At 42.9% G+C, this 23,941-nt stretch overlaps 1 protein-coding gene across 2 annotated transcripts in view; it reads left to right on the top strand.

Annotated features, from left to right (window-relative positions):
- The window catches only part of AGBL1 (AGBL carboxypeptidase 1), a 4,192,795-nt gene that overhangs the window by 1,139,216 nt on the left and 3,029,638 nt on the right, over window positions 1-23,941 (top strand). For both annotated transcript variants that reach the window (XM_078683166.1, XM_078683165.1), the window contains exon 10: window positions 21,322-21,438. In XM_078683166.1, coding sequence (XP_078539292.1) covers window positions 21,322-21,438 — 117 coding nt within the window. The remainder of the gene's footprint in view (window positions 1-21,321; window positions 21,439-23,941) is intronic.

A 23,941-nucleotide genomic window follows, 5' to 3' on the forward strand; every position in this document is an offset into this window, starting at 1 on the left:
CTCTTTCACAGATTGAAAGTATAGAAATAAAATGTGATTAATATAACGGCAATTACAAGGTAAATAGTTGTACTCTTTTCGTTACATTTCTATCACATTCACCTACTATTAGATCCACTGCTTCACTTCTTTAATCCTCAGTTTCCTGCCTTTGCTACTTTCCTCATTCCTTTCTCTATTACCTATTTACTCAACTCCTTCCACTCTTTTTCTCAGTCCCTCTGTTCTCATAGTTCCTCAGTCTTGTTCAGTCACTCCATCTCTATTACTCTTAGTGTCTGTGAATTACTTTCCCAACTTTTTTTTTTTTGGACCGCTTCCTGGGAAGTTGCCCGGTTCGCAAACCAGCAGCGTTATGGCAGTCCACCATTTTGTGTTTCGGTCGAATCAAGATACAAGATGGAGGGCAAATAATGTTCAGAATGGGTAGAAGGGGGCACGGTAGATGTATCTTGACCCCCTTGGTTTTCTGAGGGTGGCTGAGGAGGACCATAGTTCTTCACTCTTGTTCACTCTCTCTGTTTCTATTAATGTCACTGTTTATGACTGATCAAAAAAATGTTTTTTAAAAAAGAACAGTAACTATAAGGGAAGGAAATAGACAGTTATATTAAAAGAAAGACAGCTATAGGGAGTAAACTAAGGATACTGTTACCCACAATCCACTGCTGTTGATGTTACTGACCATGTCATGAATGATGTAATATGTGACATCATCAGCAGTGGATTGTAGGTAACAGTATCCTTAGTTTACTCCCTAGAGCTGTCTTTCTTTTAACATAACTGTCTGTTTGCTTACCTTATACTTACTGTTCTTTTTTTAAAAAAATATTTTTTTTGGTTAGCTTCCGGTACGCGTACCGGGTAGCGCTCCGGGAGCGAACTAAGAGAAATAGAGGTTGGCAGAGTTCCAAATATTCTACCAATTTTTTTATAATGGGGAGTTAGTTCTGAAAAGAACTTTTTTTTTTATGTTTTTGTTGTTTTATATTTTTTTTAGTATTTTTTGAACATTTTTTTACTTTTTTTGTATTTTCTGAACGTTTTTAAATTTTTTTTGGTTTTTTTGGGGGGGGGGGAAACAAAAACGATCCATTATAAAGGGCTCAACAGGAGCAAAAAAAAAAAAAAAGAATTTATTTTTTGGTGCGTCTCGTACAAACATTAATATGATTTTGAATTGCTCGCAAAATCAAAGTGATGCTACTTTCTCTGTAGCAGATGAAAGTGCCACATTCCACGCACACTTGCTTTACGTGCCCAAACAACATTTGGATGTTTGCGATCATCTCCCTCGCCTCTGGTCCCGACACCTCTGGAACCACCGATCTTCTTGCCATTGGGAGGGGATTTTGTTGTTGGTCACGTAGCTGGGCAGCACTATAATTATTTGGGTGCCACCTACTCATATGCCGATGCATAGTATGATTGCCATAACTGTATTTTTTATCAGTGCCCCTTGACAATCTATCACCGCATATGCGGCAAAACACGTAACGTGCATTCACTTTCTATTGCCCCTCAGGAATTCTGTAGAATTGCCAGATATAATTCTCCTTTCGATTGTACCTCCTGGGCTCCTCTGGCAAAAACTCATGCTCTTCCTCCTCTTCCTCCTCTTCCTGTTCTTCCTCTTCTTGCAAAATTACTTCTGCAGGTGGTCCTCTCTTTCTTGGATTTGGTGGAGGTGGTGGGCTAGCACCAGCTGAAGCTACTAATGAAGCCATCACAAAGTATCAATAAAGGGTCTTTCTCTCACCAAGATGAAAGTCAGAGTGATGAAAGAAGGAGGGGTTTTCATCATTTGGGAAAAACAAAAGTTCTAAACCAATGAAAAGTGTCCATTTTAGATCACATGACCTTGTATTACATCATTAGGAAACCAAAAGTGAAATGAACCAATGAAAAGTGTTATTACCGAGTCACATGACCTGCTATGTTTACATTACGCGGTCGGCGCCGCGCCGCGGATCGCTTCCGGTTCGCGTACCGCTGCGCTTCCGGGTACGCGAACATAGCACGTAATATGACGTATTACGCGAGAACGCGAAACGTCATGCTGACGCGAAGCGTCGCGATGTTGTTTTGTAACGCGAGAGGTGCGCAAAAGGAACGTTTACCAGTTCGCGTACCGGGTCGCGCCTCCGGATTGAGCTAACGGGAAGCTAACCGGTACGCGTACTGGGAGCGAAACAAAAAAAAATAAAAAAAAAATTGTATAAAAAACATGTAAAAAATATTTTTCTTTTTAAAGAATAATACATTGTAAAGGTTTTGATATTAGCTATTAAAAAACCAATGAAATTCACTGAAAAAACCATAGGTTATACACCATATATAGTTAGGAATTAGCATTTAAAAAACCTTATTTTACTCACACAAAACCAATGAAATTCCATATATAGTTAGTTGTACTAACTATATATCACGCACCCGCAATCCACTGCTGATGATGTCACATATTACATCATTCATGACATGGTCAGTGACATCACTGATGACATCACTGATGACATCTCAAATGACATCACTGATGACATCACTGATGACATCTAAAATGACATCACTGATGACATCACTGATGAAATCATTCATGTGATAATACGATGAACCTCTTCAGACTGTAATATAACCTTAGATACACTCAGTGTAAACACAGACTCACAGATTGTCACTCATCCATGAAGTTACACACACACCTAGACAGTCATGCAAACAATCAATCACACCTCCGTTTCCTTAACTATACAGTTAAACACACCTTACTTATTCAAACATATACTAAAACATATTTACTCACTTATACAATCCTGGATACAAGTTCACAATGATCCATACAGCCACTCACACATTCACTGGCTCTTATGCACAGTTATTTATATATGTCAACTCTCACATGTACTGTATTTTACATATGTACTTAATTTGACATGTAGCACTGAGATATCTATTCACTCACCAATACAGTCATGCACACAGTCAACCGCCCATACAGCTGTTTCCAACATGCACTTTTGAATCCATACATCTATGCACAGAGTCATACACTTCCCAGCCACCCACACACACACTCAGTCTCCCATACAAATGCTTGGGCAACCAATCAATAACCTATATAGTTACTCATATAGCTACTGATCAACACATGCAGCAGTTTACAGAACAACAGACATAATGATGCACAAATTAAGACAGTTTAGTCACTAACCCATGCACTCAGTGAGACACATTTAATCACTCACTCATACATTCAGTCATGCACCTACTAAATCCTTCGTCCAGACACTTATACTTCGACTCATTCATAAATATGTAAGACATATTTTAACTTTACAGAAAAATACAGTCACTGGATGTTGTCATCAGTGATGTCATCAGTGATGTCATTTGAGATGTCATCAGTGATGTCATCAGTGATGTCATTTGAGATGTCATCAGTGATGTCATCAGTGATGTCACTGACCATGTCATGAATGATGTAATATGTGACATCATCAGCAGTGGATTGCGGGTGCGTGATATATAGTTAGTACAACTAACTATATATGGAATTTCATTGGTTTTGTGTGAGTAAAATAAGGTTTTTTAAATGCTAATTCCTAACTATATATGGTGTATAACCTATGGTTTTTTCAGTGAATATATATATATATATATATATATATATATATATATATATATATATATATATATATATATATATATATATATATATGGTCTTTAGTATGACATATCTTACAGGGGTGTTCGGAATGAGTTTAGCACCATCCCTACGTTGATGTTGTCCATCAAACATGCAGTTCCTACTAGGAAGTAGGGAACTACACGACAATAGTGACCTCTGAAGCACAGGGGAGGTATAGAAAGAGACAATGAATTGTAAAGAGGGGAAGAGAGATGGGTCCACCGAGGTGAGAGGTAGAGACTGGCAGAAATAGAGGCAGCACTAGAGGTGAGTTATGGACAGAATTACAGAGAAATGAATTTTAGAGAATTATATATAAAAACTAGCAGCCCGTCCCAACGTTGTCCGGGTATGAAATAGAATGTGTGTAATGTGTGTATTTGGCAAGGCCAGTTTATTTTTAAATCTCGCGGTAGACAACATTTTTTGTTTCATTAGAATAGGGAAGGAGAAGGCCCAGCTGCAGCCCTGGTTGATGTTAGCAGGCGCGTGTAATTGGTGTAGTGATCCGCCGCCTAAGCCCAGCTAAAGCCCTGGTTGATGTTAGCAGGCGCGTGTAATGTCGTTGAATGAGAGAGTTATTAGCCGCGGGGAAATCTGTTTAATGAGGGAGTTGAGTGACAGCGAGTAGGAGAGGCTGCAGTAATTGTCCCCGCCGACACGCTCATTTGCGTGTTCCCCCGCTTGAGGCCCAGATGCAGGCCTGTTTGATGTTAGTAGGCGCGTGTTCTCCCGCTTGAGGCCCAGCTGCAGCCCTGGTTGATGTTATCAGGTGCGTGTGATTAGTGTACTGATCCGCCGCCTGAGCCCGGCTAGAGCCCTGGTTGATGGTAGCAGGCGCGTGTAATTCCGTTGAATGAGAGAGTTCAGTAACAGCGCACAGGAGAGGCTGCAGTAACGTTACTTACCAGGCCTCCAGGTGAACGCGTTTGCACGCCCCCAGCACACGGCCACAGCAGACGATCTTCTGATTAATGTACGACACACATGGCATGAAGGGCGGAAAGTAGGACACGCCTCCAGCATATCTCACGCCCCCAGCGTGCCCCTTGATGTGGCGCAATGGCGTTCACATGGCATGAAGGCCGGACACACGCCCCCAGCGTTTCTCACACCCCCAGCGTGTCACGCCCCCAGCGTGTCCCCTTGATGCTGCGCAGCAACGTAATTGGCGCTTGTATGTACGACTCACATGGCATGAAGGGCGGACACACGCCACACGCCCCCAGCGTTTGTCACGCCCCCAGCATCCAGCACACACCCACAGCCCACGTTGTGATGGCCGTACCACATGCCCCCAGCGTTAGTCACACCCCCAGCCCACGCCCACAGCACAACGCAGACACGCCCACAAGGGACTACTTAGCTGGCATGGTTCTTTTACCTTTTAAATGTATAGAGGATTTGGCCTAACGGCTAAGGCGCTCGACCTCGGACCTGGGCATCTGGGTTCGAGTCTTGGCAACGACGCCAAACATCCTGTGATTCTGGGCAAATCACTTAATCTCCCCGTGCCTAACAAAAATGAATGTGTGTCCTCATGTAACATAACTGGTGCTATGTAAAGCGCTCTGATACCTGATTCAGTTCGGGTCAAGTTTGCGCTATATTAAAATCTGCAAAAAAAAATATATATATATATATGGTGGCCGTCTGCATAGCCAATGTCCTTCTGCTGCAACTGCCCTTTCCAACGCTGTATTGGGTGTTGTGATTGGTGCTGTGGTTACTGAGATTACCCGCCTCAAAGGTTTGGGCTCTCTCTTTGTAATATTAGTATGGATACTGAGAAATAAATGGGGGTGTATATGTAGAGTTGAAGGAGTGAGACAGAGACAAGGTATTTTTCATAATGGTTATGAGTGGGGTAGAGAGAGTGAGAGAAGTAGAGTAGAAAGAGATGATTTAGAGAGAGAAATAAGATAGAATGAAAGAGAGCAGAGTTAAAGAGTAAGATGAAGCTGAGAGAGTGGAAATACAGATAGTGAAGTAATAGAGGAAGTTGAGATGGAAAGCTGCAGAAAGGAATAGAAAGGGGCAACTTAGAGAGAGAGTTTGGGGAAAAATAGGTCATAGAGAGATATATATGTAGAGGTGGGCACGGAGGGCTAGAGTGAGAAATTAGATTGTGACAGAGAGCTAGAACAATATGCGATCTACTGAAGTATATTTCGAGATAGGATAGGTAGAAATAGTTGAGGTAGACTGTGATGGGTGAAAAAGAGAGCAGGTACATAGAGATGCAGAGATAGGTAGGTAGAGAGAGAGAGAGAAAGAAAGAGAGAAAGATCAAGGCTGCACTTGAGGCAGATGAGATATGGGATATGGTTAAGTAAGAAAAGAGACATGAGTATTCCATTGTATTATTTCTTGCATTCTATAACGGTGCAAAATTAAAAATAAAGGAATATATATATATATATATATATCAACAAAGAGAGTTGTCCCCTCAAAACGCCACAACACAGGTAGGTAAATCTTCGGGTTTATTAGGCAGAAGCTACAGCAAAATGGTCAGAGCACCGCTCAGTCTTTCTTTAGCCGACGCGTTTCGTGCTGCCTAGCACTTCATCAAAGGGCTGAATGACTTGCAACCACCACGCTGGAAGCGAGCACCTGATATCGTAGGAGACCCGCCCACGTGGGCGTAGACAGCGCTGCTGCCTGACGGTCTCTGTAGTGCTCGCACAATTATCTCAAGTGAGTCCGCTTGGGTGCAGCCTGATAAATGTCAATTAAAACCTCAGTGGGTGAGTGGATGTCCTGTACTCACATTGCTGCACCATACGACTTGTGCCTCCACACCTCCTGTCCAAATCATGCTCCACCTCTGTTTGTGTAGAGCCTTGGTCCGCTTCCATGCGGCAGGGCGCTTTCACGGCAGGACTGGCCGTTAAATACCAACAAAGAGAGTTGTCCCCTAAAAACGCCACAACACAGGTAGGTAAATCTTCGGGTTTATTAGGCAGAAGCTACAGCAAAATGGTCAGAGCACCGCTCAGTCTTTCTTTAGCCGACGCGTTTCGTGCTGCCTAGCACTTCATCAAAGGGCTGAATGACTTGCAACCACCACGCTGGAAGCGAGCACCTGATATCGTAGGAGACCCGCCCACGTGGGCGTAGACAGCGCTGCTGCCTGACGGTCTCTGTAGTGCTCGCACAATTATCTCAAGTGAGTCCGCTTGGGTGCAGCCTGATAAATGTCAATTAAAACCTCAGTGGGTGAGTGGATGTCCTGTACTCACATTGCTGCACCATACGACTTGTGCCTCCACACCTCCTGTCCAAATCATGCTCCACGTCTGTTTGTGTAGAGCCTTGGTCCACTTCCATGCGGCAGGGCGCTTTCATGGCAGGACTGGCCGTTAAATACCAACAAAGAGAGTTGTCCCCTCAAAACGCCACAACACAGGTAGGTAAATCTTCGGGTTTATTAGGCAGAAGCTACAGCAAAATGGTCAGAGCACCGCTCAGTCTTTCTTTAGCCGACGCGTTTCGTGCTGCCTAGCACTTCATCAAAGGGCTGAATGACTTGCAACCACCACGCTGGAAGCGAGCACCTGATATCGGAGGAGACCCGCCCACATGGGCGTAGACAGCGCTGCTGCCTGACGGTCTCTGTAGTGCTCGCACAATTATCTCAAGTGAGTCCGCTTGGGTGCAGCCTGATAAATGTCAATTAAAACCTCAGTGGGTGAGTGGATGTCCTGTACTCACATTGCTGCACCATACGACTTGTGCCTCCACACCTCCTGTCCAAATCATGCTCCACCTCTGTTTGTGTAGAGCCTTGGTCCGCTTCCATGCGGCAGGGCGCTTTCACGGCAGGACTGGCCGTTAAATACCAACAAAGAGAGTTGTCCCCTCAAAACGCCACAACACAGGTAGGTAAATCTTCGGGTTTATTAGGCAGAAGCTACAGCAAAATGGTCAGAGCACCGCTCAGTCTTTCTTTAGCCGACGCGTTTCGTGCTGCCTAGCACTTCATCAAAGGGCTGAATGACTTGCAACCACCACGCTGGAAGCGAGCACCTGATATCGTAGGAGACCCGCCCACGTGGGCGTAGACAGCGCTGCTGCCTGACGGTCTCTGTAGTGCTCGCACAATTATCTCAAGTGAGTCCGCTTGGGTGCAGGCTGATAAATGTCAATTAAAACCTCAGTGGGTGAGTGGATGTCCTGTACTCACATTGCTGCACCATACGACTTGTGCCTCCACACCTCCTGTCCAAATCATGCTCCACCTCTGTTTGTGTAGAGCCTTGGTCCGCTTCCATGCGGCAGGGCGCTTTCACGGCAGGACTGGCCGTTAAATACCAACAAAGAGAGTTGTCCCCTCAAAACGCCACAACACAGGTAGGTAAATCTTCGGGTTTATTAGGCAGAAGCTACAGCAAAATGGTCAGAGCACCGCTCAGTTTTTGTTTAGCCGACGCGTTTCGTGCTGCCTAGCACTTTATCAAAGGGCTGAATGACTTGCAACCACCACGCTGGAAGCGAGCACCTGATATCGTAGGAGACCCGCCCACGTGGGCGTAGACAGCGCTGCTGCCTGACGGTCTCTGTAGTGCTCGCACAATTATCTCAAGTGAGTCCGCTTGGGTGGAGCATGATTTGGACAGGAGGTGTGGAGGCACAAGTCGTATGGTGCAGCAATGTGAGTACAGGACATCCACTCACCCACTGAGGTTTTAATTGACATTTATCAGGCTGCACCCAAGCGGACTCACTTGAGATAATTGTGCGAGCACTACAGAGACCGTCAGGCAGCAGCGCTGTCTACGCCCACGCACGAAACGCGTCGGCTAAAGAAAGACTGAGCGGTGCTCTGACCATTTTGCTGTAGCTTCTGCCTAATAAACCCGAAGATTTACCTACCTGTGTTGTGGCGTTTTGAGGGGACAACTCTCTTTGTTGGTATTTAACGGCCAGTCCTGCCGTGAAAGCGCCCTGCCGCATGGAAGCGGACCAAGGCTCTACACAAACAGAGGTGGAGCATGATTTGGACAGGAGGTGTGGAGGCACAAGTCGTATGGTGCAGCAATGTGAGTACAGGACATCCACTCACCCACTGAGGTTTTAATTGACATTTATCAGGCTGCACCCAAGCGGACTCACTTGAGATAATTGTGCGAGCACTACAGAGACCGTCAGGCAGCAGAGCTGTCTACGCCCACGTGGGCGGGTCTCCTACGATATCAGGTGCTCGCTTCCAGCGTGGTGGTTGCAAGTCATTCAGCCCTTTGATGAAGTGCTAGGCAGCACGAAACGCGTCGGCTAAAGAAAGACTGAGCGGTGCTCGGACCATTTTGCTGTAGCTTCTGCCTAATAAACCCGAAGATTTACCTACCTGTGTTGTGGCGTTTTGAGGGGACAACTCTCTTTGTTGATATATATATATATTCACTGAAAAAACCATAGGTTATAGACCATATATAGTTAGGAATTAGCATTTAAAAAACCTTATTTTACTCACACAAAACCATTGAAATTCCATATATAGTTAGTTGCACTAACTATATATCGCGCACCCGCAATCCACTGCTGATGATGTCACATATTACATCATTCATGACATGGTCAGTGACATCACTGATTACATCACTGATGACATCTCAAATGACCTCACTGATGACATCACTGATGACATCTCAAATGACATCACTGATGACATCTCACTTGACATCAATGATCACATCACTGATGATATCATTCATGTCATAATACAATGCATCTCCTCACACTGTAATATAACCTCCGTTACACCCAGTGTTAAATAGAGAGTATCATTTTTGAAACCATTGACACACCAATACTAGTTACTACATACGCACTCACTGATTCCTATGTCTACACACACATTCACTCATACAATCATTCATACATACAATCACTCATCTTTACAACACTATCATATGCACTCATACACCTATACAGACACTCACACTCTGCCACTCATCCATGGAGTTACTCACATACCTAGTCAGTCCTGAAAAGAATCAATCACACTTCCATTTTCTCATCTATACAGTTAAACACAGAACACCTTACATTTTTGAAACATATACTAACACATAGTTACTCTCTTATAGAATCACTGATACAAGTACACATTGATCTGCACAGAGTCACACACCTCCCAGCCAGCCATACACACACTCAGTCTCCCATACAAATACTTGTGCAACCAATCAATAACCCATATAGCTACTTATATAGCTACTGATCAACACATGCAGCAGCTTGCACAACAACAGACATACTGATGCACACTTTCAGACAGTTTAGTCACTAACCCGTGCATTCAGTAAGACGCATTTAATCACTCACTCATACAGTCAATCACGCACCTACTAAAACCTTCATTCAGACACTTATACATCCACTCATTCTTCAATATGTAAGACATATTTTAACTTTACAGAAACATAGTCACTGGATGTTGTCATCAGTGATGTCATCAGTGATGTCATTTGAGATGTCATCAGTGATGTAATCAGTGATGTCACTGACCATGTCATGAATGATGTAATATGTGACATCATCAGCAGTGGATTGCGGGTGCGCGATATATAGTTAGTGCAACTAACTATATATGGAATTTCAATGGTTTTGTGTGAGTAAAATAAGGTTTTTTAAATGCTAATTCCTAACTATATATGGTCTATAACCTATGGTTTTTTCAGTGAATTTTCAAGGTTTTGTAAATGCTAATTCCTAACTATATATGGTCTATAACCTATGGTTTTTTCAGTGAATTTCAATGGTTTTTTAATAGCAAATATCATAAGCTGTCGAATGTCAAGTACGTGGTAAGAATTTTTTTTTTCGTGTTTATGCACACTGATCTGCTTTGATTGCTGCCCCCCACCCCTCATTTCTATTAGGAGTACTCTCTCTTTGCAGATAGTGAAGGGTAGTTAACGCAGCCCTTTCCCCCTTTGTAATCCGTCGTGCCTGCTTCTCTCTCCATTTGATTGATTGTTCTCTTTGGTTCATTCTCTATTTACAAACAAGCACAGAGTCGCAATACTCTGTTTAGTCTTTGCAGATAGCGAAAAATCGTGTAAAAAAACAAAAGGAATCGAGCAAAATCAGTAGGCCACTAATGGGATCTCTTTTGACCTCGCTATAATAGAAACATTAGGAACAACCTGTTGAAAATAGCAATGCGTATGTATATAAGCGGCGTTCATTTGTGTTCACAGTACCCCTTGTTGATTGTTTCAATCGAGCATTGAATTGTTCGAAGTTAATTCTCTTAAGGATCTTCTCTACCTGCAAACGAGGAAGAATAGGAATATTCTATCTCCCTTTGCAGATAGTGAAGGGTAGGTAACGCAAGCCTTTAACACGTCGTACCTATTTCATTCCTCATTGATTGATTGATTGTCCGAACATTGACTGTTTGGGAATTAGTTCTTTTTGGAGGTATTCCCTGTTTGCAAATAAACGTAGGAAAATCTTTGCAAGTAGTGAAAGGGTACGTAATGCGGACCGTTCTCCCCCGTTGTAATCTGTCATGCCTATCTACTCCCCACTGATTGATGCACCTTTTTCACCCGGACCATTTACTAGAGATACGTCATCTGGCCCGACCAGAGAGCACCCCTAGTGAAAAGGACATATGCAATAATAACGAAGTGATCACTGTATCCTGTTAACAGAAACTTTACCATGAAACAACCTGGAAAGAAAAAAATAGGAAAACGAAAATCAGTAGGCCACTGATGAACATGAACTTTTATTAAACAACGAACAAAGAAACGATAACATAACGTAATGATAAAACCTATTAATGTCCTAGAAACAAGAAAACGTTAAAATATGCCAGTGGTGAGAGACCAGAAAAACAGTAAGAGAAACCAAATCACCCCTCGCTGTCCCACCGCCTGCCACGCCAAAAAAATCGATAGACTAGGGAAAATGCAAGTCAGTAGAACATCCACCCCCACTCTGGAAACTTCCAAGGTGGGGCAGGGTTCCGGCTACGCCCAGCCGGGAGCAGCCCATATAAGGCAGGTCCTGCTGCCACGCCTCGGCCAGGAGATCCTAACGTAGGGTGTAGCCGAAGGAGAGGCCGAGGCCAGCGGGACCCGGCCAGGGGATTGCCTTTACAACGCTGAACAGTTGCAGGGGGGGGGGATGTCTCCTCGACCCTCCCCTCTCTCTCCCAGTCCGGCCGCGGTGGCCCTTGAGAGTTGCAGGTAGTCCCGCCACATGCTCTTCCGGTCCGACCACCAACGGTCGGGGGGCCGAGGCCGACGGGATCCGGCTGCAGCCGATAAACCAAGAAACCCGTTCATGGGGCCAGAGCCAGGGGCGTCCGGCCGACATCCACCGGAAGCCCGGCCCGAAGACGGACGGGACACTTCTTTCTTTTATAATGGCTGCGACAACACTGGGGGGGGATGTCTTGCACATGCCTCCGACCCCCCCCTCGTCCTCATCGCCTGGTCCGGCCATAACAAATCTCAAGCGAGACGCCGTGGGGTGCACTGGGAGGAAGAGACGGTGCGAACAGGCCTCTCCCGCCTCCCCAGGTGGAGACTTCCCAGCTGCACCCTCAGCGCTCCAGGCGGTGGCATCCTAACAACTACAGTGCTGCACAGTTTCGGAACGACCTAGATAACGGTTCTTCCACTGTGGCCATGCTGCAACGTCTCGCCCGGCAGGGTGGAGCCCGTCCGCTCATGTGACCCCGCGATCGCCGGTAGCTGCCGAACTCTCAAAATGGCGGTCGACCTGGCAAGAGCGGGCCCAACATAAAGAAATGGCCCGGTCACTGGTTGACTCCACCACCGTAGTCCTCCACGACCTTGAAGATTCTAGAGGAGCCGCGGGAGTCTCCGACCCCCGATGGGGAATGACTGCCATGATCGCCCGTGGAGTGACGAAACTGTATCCGCGGGACGTCGGCGCTCCCATGCTGGCGCCAGCCTCACTTTGAATTACTACAATCCTGCAGACCTCACTTCCGGTGAAAGCACAGTGTGACCCGGTAGGAAAAATTATTGCACCCCCTCCCCTTTTTGACTGATAGTTCAAACCACCGATCCTTTCCTTTGCCCTTTTAACGGAACTTTGGACTGCCTCCCCCTCTTTTACATTTTCTAGAGAAAACAAAACATTAACCACTACATTAGCATAGCAGTTGACACCAGAACTGTTTTCAAATTGAAAACCAACAACATCTTCAACAGAATCCTTTTTGTTTCTGCTGTGACCCTGCTACAGCACAGGCATTGTCCCCAGCAGTAATTCTGCAATGCCGGTAAGAATAGCTGTGGTGCCTACTGGACTCACTCACCCCCGCGGCGCCCCACGCCGTTTTTTGCTGGGCGGCAACTTACTAGACATCACTTTCGTGCCATCTAGATTTCAGCGCGTTCTGCTGCCTTGGAACTATTCGCACAACAGACCGCTACTGACAAGAATATTTCATTATTGGTGCTGTCAATTTCAATAAATCTATTGGATAATTAAAAAGAAATTGCCACGGTCTCTTCGTTGTTTAAATGTTTTTACTGTTTTTGTTTTGTTGTATATATTTATATGTTATTAAAGTTTTATATTCCTACTACTTTGTTGGAGTGCTATATATTTTTAATGTGACACATAATTGTAAAAACTTTGATGTACAAAGAGTCATTCCTGGAATCTTCCGCTTCAGGCTCGGTCCCCTCCCCAATCACAATACAGGATGGTTTTCAGATAGTAGGAACACGTGTAGTGTGACGGATCTCATCGAGTGTGGGCCTTGATCTACTATAACTCCTTTGAAGAGGGGTGATTCTTTACAGCTGGGGCCATAAACTACATCTGCAGGGCTAGCTGATAGCCTGGACAATCGGACACAGAGAAAGAGGAGTGTCAGAGGGTGCGGTAGTGAATAGGGCGAAAGGGAGGTGTCGGGCGGGCACAGAGTGTGATTCTCAGGGAAGAGCAGCGCAGATGGGGGGAGGTTTATTGCCCATGCATAAGACAGAGAGCGGTGGTGACCAGTGCCTAGGGAAGATGCTTGCGTGGGTGAGGAGCCATGCTACGAATCGACAGCGTGCAGAGAGTGGGTCTGGTCAAGACATCTAAAATGGCTGCCGTGCACGACAAAAGTGTGGCATTTCAAAAAAGGCAAGATGGCGCAGACAATGTTTTTCAACACTTCCTCATTTCCTTCGAATCGAACGTTAACAGACGTTGGGGCATATTACCAAAGTTAAGCGATATTTATCGCTAACGATGCTTACCAACCAATTTTTTACCACTAAGCATCGTCAGAAATTATCGAAGATAAACCTTACTATTATCAAGGTTTATCGCAAATGCGATAATAAACGGCCGCAATGCATGAATATCGCTAAAAACTCAGCGATATTCATGCATTACCGAGCTAATACTCTTAGCCATGTTATCCACCTCTCATTGGATAACATGGCTAAGAACTGCTCAGGGCAGGTGTTACTTTTTGGAGATATTCGCGCTTAGCGCGAATATCTCCAAAAGTTGGTAATAGGAGATAGATATCTTGCATGTTGTAATGCAAGTTATTGTGGTATATGGAACTCATACCATAATCTCTCAGGAAAGCAGAAACTGATCCTTTTGGGACCGCCTAAAAAGGCCTAGGGGGTGAGGAGTACTCTACTTTGCCCCCTTTTCACGTTCCGAACTATTTTATTTTACTCTCTTCTGTAATTACACAAAATACCAGCGATAAGATGCATCGGAGACACACAGTGAGAGAAAGGAGGCCGGAGATGAAGAACACATGTCAAATACACATTGGAGATAATATAGTGGCAGAAGGGAAGTAAATATGAGTAAACTTACCATGTAACATAAAAATGTTGCACTCTATACTATAAGTCTCATTTTATACTACAATCACTTCGCTACAACCTCATAAATTAAAAATAAAAATGAATAATGTCTCAAACAATTTTTGATTTCTAAATATAAATTTATTCTTCAGAATTTTCTAAATTTGAAAGAACTAGTAACATGTCCTCATCAGCAATGTCCTCATTAAAAGTCTCCAATGATGATTCTTGTAACTCTATGGTCTCCAAACACTCGATAAATTCGCCATCAAGAGATTGATCAAAAAAATCATTCAAGTCATCTCCTCCTTGTGACAATATTTCATTATTGGTGCTGTCAATTTCAATCAATGTAGTGGAATCATTCAAGTCATCTCCTCGTGACAATATTTCATTATTGGTGCTCTCAATTTCAATCAATGTAGTGGAATCATTCAAGTCATCTCCTCCTTGTGACAATATTTCATTATTGGTGCTGTCCATTTCAATCAATCTAATGGAATCATACAAGCCATCTCCTCCTTGTGACAATATTTCATTATTGGTGCTCTCAATTTCAATCAATGTAGTGGAATCATTCAAGTCATCTCCTTGTGACAATATTTCATTCTTGGTGCTGTCCATTTCAATCAATCTAATGGAATCATACAAGTCATGTCCTCCTTGTGACAATATTTCATTATTGGTGCTCTCAATTTCAATCAATGTGTTGGACAATTCAAAAGAAATTGCCACGGTCTCTTCATTGTGAGCCATTTTATTTTGAAATTGCTTGCTGTAAATTGCAGAAAAAAATAATCACTTTCATTTATCGTCTTTAGTAATACATAATATAAAACTAACTTTATCAAGTATTTAGTATAACAGAAGGACTGCAAATAAATAACAGAAAACATTTTTCAAATTATCTTCAAGTGTACAACATAGTTCCCCATACAAATTAACAACTCACCTTTTTAAAAGTAGCAGAAGTGTTAGTACTGTGTAAATCAAACACCAGAAATTCACCACCAAAAATTCCTCACAAATGTACCTCAGACAGTAGTATCACAAAATGGCTGTGGTTTCCTCTCATTTGACATATATACATAACCAATTAACTTTCATCACACACAAATACAAAACCAAAGTAACATTTTAATTGGTTCTAAATTTCAACACTTTCAAATGTGTTTTCCCCATGCAATTTTCCATAGGACATTTACATACGTCTACAGCCTGAATGGCTGAACGGAATTACACCAAACTTGGCAAAATGGTACATCAAACCTAAGAGGTCAGGAAGGATCTACTATGCCCCCTTATGGTCATTTCCCCCTTCGCTTTGGCCTCCTCTTGTCTCTCAATCCTACCGAGGGACAAGATGGCGGCCGCTACGGACTGTTTGGAATGTTGACAGACGCCGGAGAACCAATCAGCTTCGCAAAGCTCCGTAACGCGAAAAGTACGCGAAGCGGAGCGCTGTTACAGATATATATCTTTTTTTCAACGTTAATTTCTCAAAATCCACTGGAGCACATATATTGAGACCTAGCAAAGGCACATCGGGCTACCAGTCCCTAATATTTTGCCAAGTTTCGTGCAAATCCATTCAGCCGTTCGATTATTATTATTTTGTTTTTTTTTTGCCCCGCGGGGCCCTTTTAAAACCTCCACATCAAACCTAGGGGGTCAGCGAGGATCTACTATGCCCCCTTATAGTTATTTCCCCCTTTGTTTTGACCTCCTCTTGTCTCTCGATCCTACCGAGAGACAAGATGGCGGCCGCTACGGACTGTTTGGAATGTTGACAGACGCCGGAGAACCAATCAGCTTCGCTTCACAAAGCTCCGTTGCGCGAAAAGTCCGCGAACCAGAGCGCTAACCGGTCCGCTGTTACAGATATATATCTTTTTTTAAACGTTAATTTCTCAAAATCCACTGGAGCACATATATTGAGACCTACAAAAGGCACATCGGGCTACCAGTCCCTACAATTTTGCCAAGTTTCGTGCAAATCCATTCAGCCGTTCGGGCTAAAAGTGAGGCCAACCGCCCTATGGAAAACTCAATGTTAAAAACACGTTTTGGGACCCCCCTTTTTTCTCGGCCCCCACTGGACGAACCCCCCCCAAATTTTCAAGGGCTGCTCAGAAACAAAATGTGCCATTTTCCTGAAAATTTCAGCCAATTCCGTCCACAAACGCCAAAGTTATTAGACATAGAATTTTCAAAAAACCCATAGAGAAAAAATCCTAACTATATATACCTACTGGCGACCGCCAGTAGGTAATATATATATATATATATATATAATATATATATGTATATATATATATATATATATATATATATATTACCTACCGGCGGTCGCCAGTAGGTAGTTATAGTTAGGATCGTTTTCCATAGGAAATCCGCAACATTCTATTGGGAATAACTTTGGCGCCGAATGAGGGATCTGCCTGTAATTTTCCTTAACTTTGCCTCGCTGCGCTCCACTCCTTCCCTGAAAGTTTCGGGGGGATCCGTCAAGCGGGGGCCGAGATAAAAGGGGGGTCCCAAAATGTGTTTTCCTCATGTTAATTTCCATAGGGCGGTTGGACTCACTTTTAGCCCGAACGGCTGAATGGATTTCCACCAAACTTGGCAAAATTGTAGGGACTGGTACCCCGATGTGCCTTTGCTATGTCTCAAGATATATGCTCCAGTGGTTTTTACGAAAATTAACTTTGAAAAAATATACATTGGGCTATATATATGTTAGAGCCCAAATGTAGCCCAATGTAGCCCAATGTAGCCCAATGTAGCCCAAAGATGGCCACCAGAGACAAAAAAAACAAATGTAGCCCAAATATCAGCCAGATGTAGCCCAACTATAGCCCAATGACATAATGTCCCAGAGTGTTCTAAAGAACAACTAGAGCGCTAACAGTCTTACTTATGACAAAATTATGGCACACCTGAAGTCATCTTGATTGGAATAAAGTGTTAACACTTAAAACATTTAATTTGCAAAGGAACAAAATGAGGGGGTTCATTTTGCCATAGAAATTATGATTAGTGCTGAAGAAAGAAAAATTAGGGCACATTTTGAGTGACTTCTCAAATCCTCTTATATTTCATTAAAAAAATTCTGATATGCAGTCTCCCAAGATGGCCACCAGAGACAAAAGAGCCCAAATGTAGCCCAAATATCAGCCAGATGTAGCCCAACTATAGCCCAATGACAGAATGTCCCAGAGTGTTCTAAAGAACAACTAGAACGCTAACAGTCTTACTTATGACAAAAGTAAGGCACACCTGAAGTCATCTTGATTGGAATAAAGTGGTAACACTTAATACATTTAATTTGAAAAGGAACAAAATGAGGGGTTTCATTTTGCCATAGAAATTATATATATATATATATATATATATATATATATATATATATATATATATATATATATTCACTGAAAAAACCATAGGTTTCACACCAGTTATAGTTAGGAATTAGCATTTAAAAAACCTATTAAATTCGCTGAAAAAACCATAGGTTTCACACCAGTTATAGTTAGGTGGAAATGTTACTCGCATAAAACCATTGAAATTCCCACGTTATAGTTAGTTGGACTCACTATAACTTGCGCGTGCAATGCACTGCTGATGACGTCACATATTACATCACTCATGACATGGTCAGTGACATCACTCATGACATCTCAAATGACATCACTGATGACATCATCCAGTGAATGTGTATCTTTCTGAAAAATAAATATTTTTTATATATGTATATCTAAAGGTTGATGGAAGAATAAATGGGTAAATAAATGTCTAAATGGATTTTTTTTGTGTAAAATTGATTGGTTAACTGACTTATTAAATGTGTCTTAGTGAATAAATATATTAGCGAGTAATGTTTAAATATTTAAATATCTGTATCTGTGTCTCACTTTATGTATAAGTGGCTGCATGGGTTGGTGAGTAGCTACATGAGTGTGTATATGGGTTATTAGTTGTTTTTTGAGTATCAGTATCAGTGTCTGTATGGTTCGGTGGGGGATATTACTTAGAGCACAGATGCATGAATGAGTGACTCACTATTTGTATGCATTTTGAAGACAGCATGTGTGCAAGACTGTATGGGTGGATTATTGTGTGTATGGGTGGGTTAGTGAGTATGTGATTTTATAATTGATTGCTTAAGAGAGTAAATATGTTTCCGTTTCTGTAGAAGTATGTGTAGTGGTGTGTATATAGCAGTATAATCAAGTAAATGATTTTTTGATAGTTTATTTGCATGTGTGAATTTGTGTGTGAGTAACTATATGGATGAGTATTAGTGTGTAACAGGATGTACAGGTGTATGAGTACATATGATGAGTAAGTACATGCATGAGTGACTATATAGAACTGTTGGTGAATGAGTGGATGTGTATGTAGATGTTGGAATTACCTAATAAGTTGTTGTAATTGGTATTGGTTTCTCCTTTTTTAAGAAAATGTTAGTTTCTATTTTTGAATGTGTGTGTCAAAGGTTATTTTATGCTGATAGAAGGTCTGCCACTTTGTCACAAGGATGTTGTCATCAGTGATTTCATTTGAGATGTCATCAGTGATGTCATGAGTGATGTCATTGACCATGTCATGAGTGATGTAATATGTGACATCATCAGCAGTGCATTGCACGCGCAAGTTATAGTGAGTCCAACTAACTATAACGTGGGAATTTCAATGGTTTTATGCGAGTAAAATTTCCACCTAACTATAACTGGTGTGAAACCTATGGTTTTTTCAGTGAATATATATATATATATATATATATATACATATATATATATATATATGCACAACAACAGCCAGACTGCAGCCTCAGGTCCCCAGGACGAAACAGATGACCAAACGAATCCGGTATGAGGCAAAGACGATTTTAATTAGGCAAACTGAGCAGCAAAGTGAACTGACGCGTTTCGGGCAGATGCCTTTGATCACAGTCAAATGTTTACCCATCATGCCTGAATTTTTAAAATGCTAGTGCACACCATGTGAATAAATTCGACAGAAAAAATACTACTACGTTTCAATGGCACATCAGAGTATAGGGGTGAGTGATAGCCAAATTCAATGTTAATATCACACAGATACAAGTTGATAACTGAATCAATTCATAAAAAATGGCAAGATTGTTTCTGCATAAATGCTTAAATATGGTCAACACAGTATAATACTATCACTGAACATCTAGTGTAAATAATCAGAGTTTTTAAACATCATAATCAGTGCAAAAAGACAATTTGGTTTAAAAGTATACTACTTAAAAACATTGTAAATATAAAATGAATTGTTATTCTAAAAACTTGTCCTATGTTGATGTGCAATCCTACGCAATGTAAACATAACATTCTGTGCAAAAGATGCTAATAAATACTGTACTGTTGAAGCCATATATATTATTTACAATCCTGCGGGGACATCTAAAATAGATGGCAGCCCCTCTTATTGGCTAGTGATGACACTTCGGGGACATCAACTAAGGATGGCAACCCCTCTGTTCTCAGATATAAAGCCTACGTCTAGTAAAGATTTCTTTATGAACTATATGTGCCCCTAACAACAATAATAACGAGTGCAAAACTGATTATGTAGACTGGTAAATCAATCACTATCTACATTCTCTACAGGTCAATGTATATATATATCGTCATGTGATCAAGGCCCTTTCAGGTCTGAAACGCATCATGGTGGTTTTGGTGTCCGGCACGCAATAAAGAAAATTGCACCATCCAGTGGGTTTGCCTTGTCTTTTTGCTACATAATTTAAACACGTTCCTTCCTCATATATATATATATATATCCAACAAGAATCTCTGCAGGAACCGCAGAAAAGACGGGCCACACCAGGTTTGCAGTTTAGAATACGCGGGTTTATTCAGCAGTCAGAAGACGACGCGTTTCGATCTCAAGCGAGATCTTGGTCACATATTCTTTTTTTCTAACTTAATTGCCACCAGTTGCTTTGCACGGTTAAGGTTTGTCAAGCGGAGCATGCACACTTCTCTGTCGACCTTTAAAATGAAAAAAAAAGAAGCTGTTTTTATTACAGTGGGACTTCTGGTTGCAACAGTCCCTTTTCAAGTGGTCTTTGAAGGTGGGGACTGTGGGGCATATTATTAAGCACGGTGTTAACATTATCCCCGCTTTAGTGGCAGAAAACTGCTGCTAGAGCAGCGATAATGGGCTTGATAATATGCCGTAGAGAATGCCCATAAAAGCCCATGGTTACACCAGAACATGGGCTTCTATGGGAATTCACAAGGACGTATTATCAAGCCCATTATCGCCACTTCAGCAGCAGTTTTCTGCTGCTAAAGCGGTGTTAATGTTAACGCTGTTTCTTGATAATATGCCCCCCAGTGCTTTAAAACGACTCTGAACTCGGAAAAGAAATTGGGAATGGACTTAGGCAAAGTACCCTACTACAAATTAAGCGGGTAGCTGGTGGGAGTGATTTGAAAGTTTTGCTGACACCAGAGAACTGGCTCCTAGGCACTACCTTTCTATCTTTCAGTCAGCAACGAAAAAAATGCATTGAGAAGTTACTCCTGAAGTGGCAAAAAGTCTTTTTGACCCTCTATTTTGCAGCAGCGACAATAGACGCCGGGTGATACATACGTCCGACATATGGTGTTATCTTTATGCAAATTTGATTACATTTCACCTTCTGTGAGTTATGTAGAAGCTTCTGTGAAACGAAGATGCTGTTTTGTCTTTTGCTGTTCTATTATTTAAAATGAACATCTATGCATGTTATAACATTTTTCAAATGTGTTAATTGTATCTCATTTTTTGGTAAAGGATGATGATCTAGAAACAGATTTGAATAAACTGAAGCCTAAACATGTACTTGATCGCCCCTTGGAGGAACTTGAGCAGTACGAAGCTCTGTGCCCGGAACTATTCGATAGCTTCCAGGTAAGATAGCTTGGCTGCTATTTCTAAATAGATATTCTTGCTGAAATCGAGGTGTTTTTCATAATGGTTATTCAATTTAGAGGCATTCAACGAGCAGGTATACCCCTTTAACTATTATATTCGTGCCCATCTTCCTCATCCCGGTCCATACTATGTGAACTTCATGAGCGATTACTCCTGTGGAAAGAATGTTCACCAAGATGAATAAACTGTTTCCCATCCTTTCAAAATGGACTCTTCTTTTATTCCCATATTCCTCATGAAGAGGTAGCCGACCATCCCCTGTGTTTTGGTTCTGTAAAGGTTTGTCACCACGCACAGGTGAGTGGTATAGTTATTGTTAGGTTTCGCTTTTACAATCAGCAAAAAAAGCTTTTAAAATGGTCAGCTTTAGCGACTTTAGATTTAGTAAATATTTCAGTCAGAGGTCTTGCTCTAGCAAACTCACAACACAGGCTACTGCATAAGGAGTGTAATACTGCTACAGAGGTGTTTGAGGTCTTTCAATTAAACAATTCCGAGACTCTTCATAATTCATCCCAAACACATTTCATACAAGAAACAGAGTAATTTATTGACGCTTGGATCACTGCTTGACTGTATCATGGTAGAGGTCTCTCAGGAGGAGCGTTGCTAAGCAGTGCATCAAGTAGGCAGTGATCACAAAGTATACAATGATTAGCTTAGTTATCGTTTTTGGTGTGGACTGAGATCTACTTAGGTTTTGATTTGCATTTTGTTTATTCCCTATGGGCATCAGTGGCGTAACAAAACTTGAGGGGGCGCCCTTGCAAGATATGTGGAGGGGGCCCCCTGGACTGAATCAGGAGCTATCCAGCCAGTGTATTGTGCTGAGGGGAGCTTTGGAGCTTGCCCCCCTTACTGCGGGTGCTACAGGTGCCTATATTATGCCACTGGCCTGGTGCTCCTGCTTCCTTCTCCTTTTTGGTCGCTGCTGCCTGGTCTTTGCCCTTGGAGCCAGACATGGCATCATTCAAGTAGTGCCTGGTCACCTCGCCTCTTCTTGTGAACCCAAGCATTTCTAAATGCTTCTGCAGACACCATGCAGGCCCTTCACTGCTGTTTTCTTACACTCCAGGCTGAAAGGAGAGACCACCACTAAAATGTTGCTGTGAAGTGGAAGAAAATAAAGTTTCCGTAAAGTGGAGCATTAATACCTGAATGCAGAAGGAAGGGCCTTCATCTATAGTTTTCTGTTCTTTGCTATGAGCTCATTGCCTCATTTGAACAAAGCTCATCTGCTTGCCAATTCTTGCAGCCATGAATTTTCCATATCCTGCTCTCTGGTTCGCTCTCCTCGCTTCTGATGATGCTTTGCTTTGGAACTTAGGGGCTCATTAGGATGGCGGACGGACCTGCGTCCGTCCGCCACCCTAGAGGAGGAGGGACCATCCGCAGGGGCAGCGGCGGTCCCTCCAGTGCAATTAGGATGTGACCGCCAGCCTGGTGGTCACATCCTCAATATTTAACATTGCAGCGGGTGCTGCTTGATGCAGCACCTGCCGCAAAGTTAGATATGTATGCTTAGCATTTGCATGCACAAAGCGACAGGCACCGTGCAGTGCCTGCCGCTTCGTGCACGCAAATGCAGGGGGGTACCATAGGTACCCCCCATGTGCACCCCCGCCAACCCCCCAAACACCCTGGGGGCCTGCAACGGGCCCCCAAAGAAATCACCGTATGCCTTCCCACGGCGGAGAATCCGCCGCGGAAAGGCATCTGTTTTCCGCCATCCTAATATGGCTGGCGGTGTCTGATAGACACCGCCAGCCATGTTAGAGCTTTTCTGCCGCAGTCGGAAGGCGACCGCGGCGGAAAAGCTGCTGACCGATTTTGAGACCCACCGCCATCCTAATTTGGCGGTGGGTCTTTTGTGCCTCCCCAGCGGTTTTCCCGCATCCTCCGGACCGGTGGTGGCTTCCGCCGGCCCGGAGGATGCGGGAAAACCGCGATCCTAATGAGCCCCAAAGTTTGGTAAAACCTCGCTCTTCCCTTTGGGCCTCTGTGTGCTACTTTGTTCTTGGAGCAAGAAGACTTCAAGGGCTGTTTTGTAAACTTCTTTTTACAGGACCTTCCACCAGGGCATGGCTCTGGCTCCCTGGTGCTCCCTTCACGAGCCAGGTCTTTGCTTTTATGTGTGTGAGAGAAGTTTGCTCCACTGTTAATTATATTTGTATGTGCCTTGATGAGTCTTCAGAAAACCCTTTTCACTATACAATAAAACAACTCAACTACTGACACATTGGTTGCAGTCTGTTTTGTATTAACTGTGTTAGCCCAAGGACTCATAAAGACATGAAAGACAAAAAGAAGCAGATACAAGAACTTTAACCCTGTATAAGATGTCTACGAAGCCGGGCATTTGGTGGGGGCAAATTCTCCAGCCACAATTAAAAAATTAACCCATAGTTAGGCAAACACTGTTTCTCTAAGACAGCTTTGTCTACCCCTTAATAGTGCAGATTTGAGTTTGAAGGCTACT

Source organism: Lissotriton helveticus, chromosome 3_1 (genome assembly GCF_964261635.1).
Source record: "Lissotriton helveticus chromosome 3_1, aLisHel1.1, whole genome shotgun sequence".
NCBI lineage: Eukaryota > Metazoa > Chordata > Amphibia > Caudata > Salamandridae > Lissotriton > Lissotriton helveticus.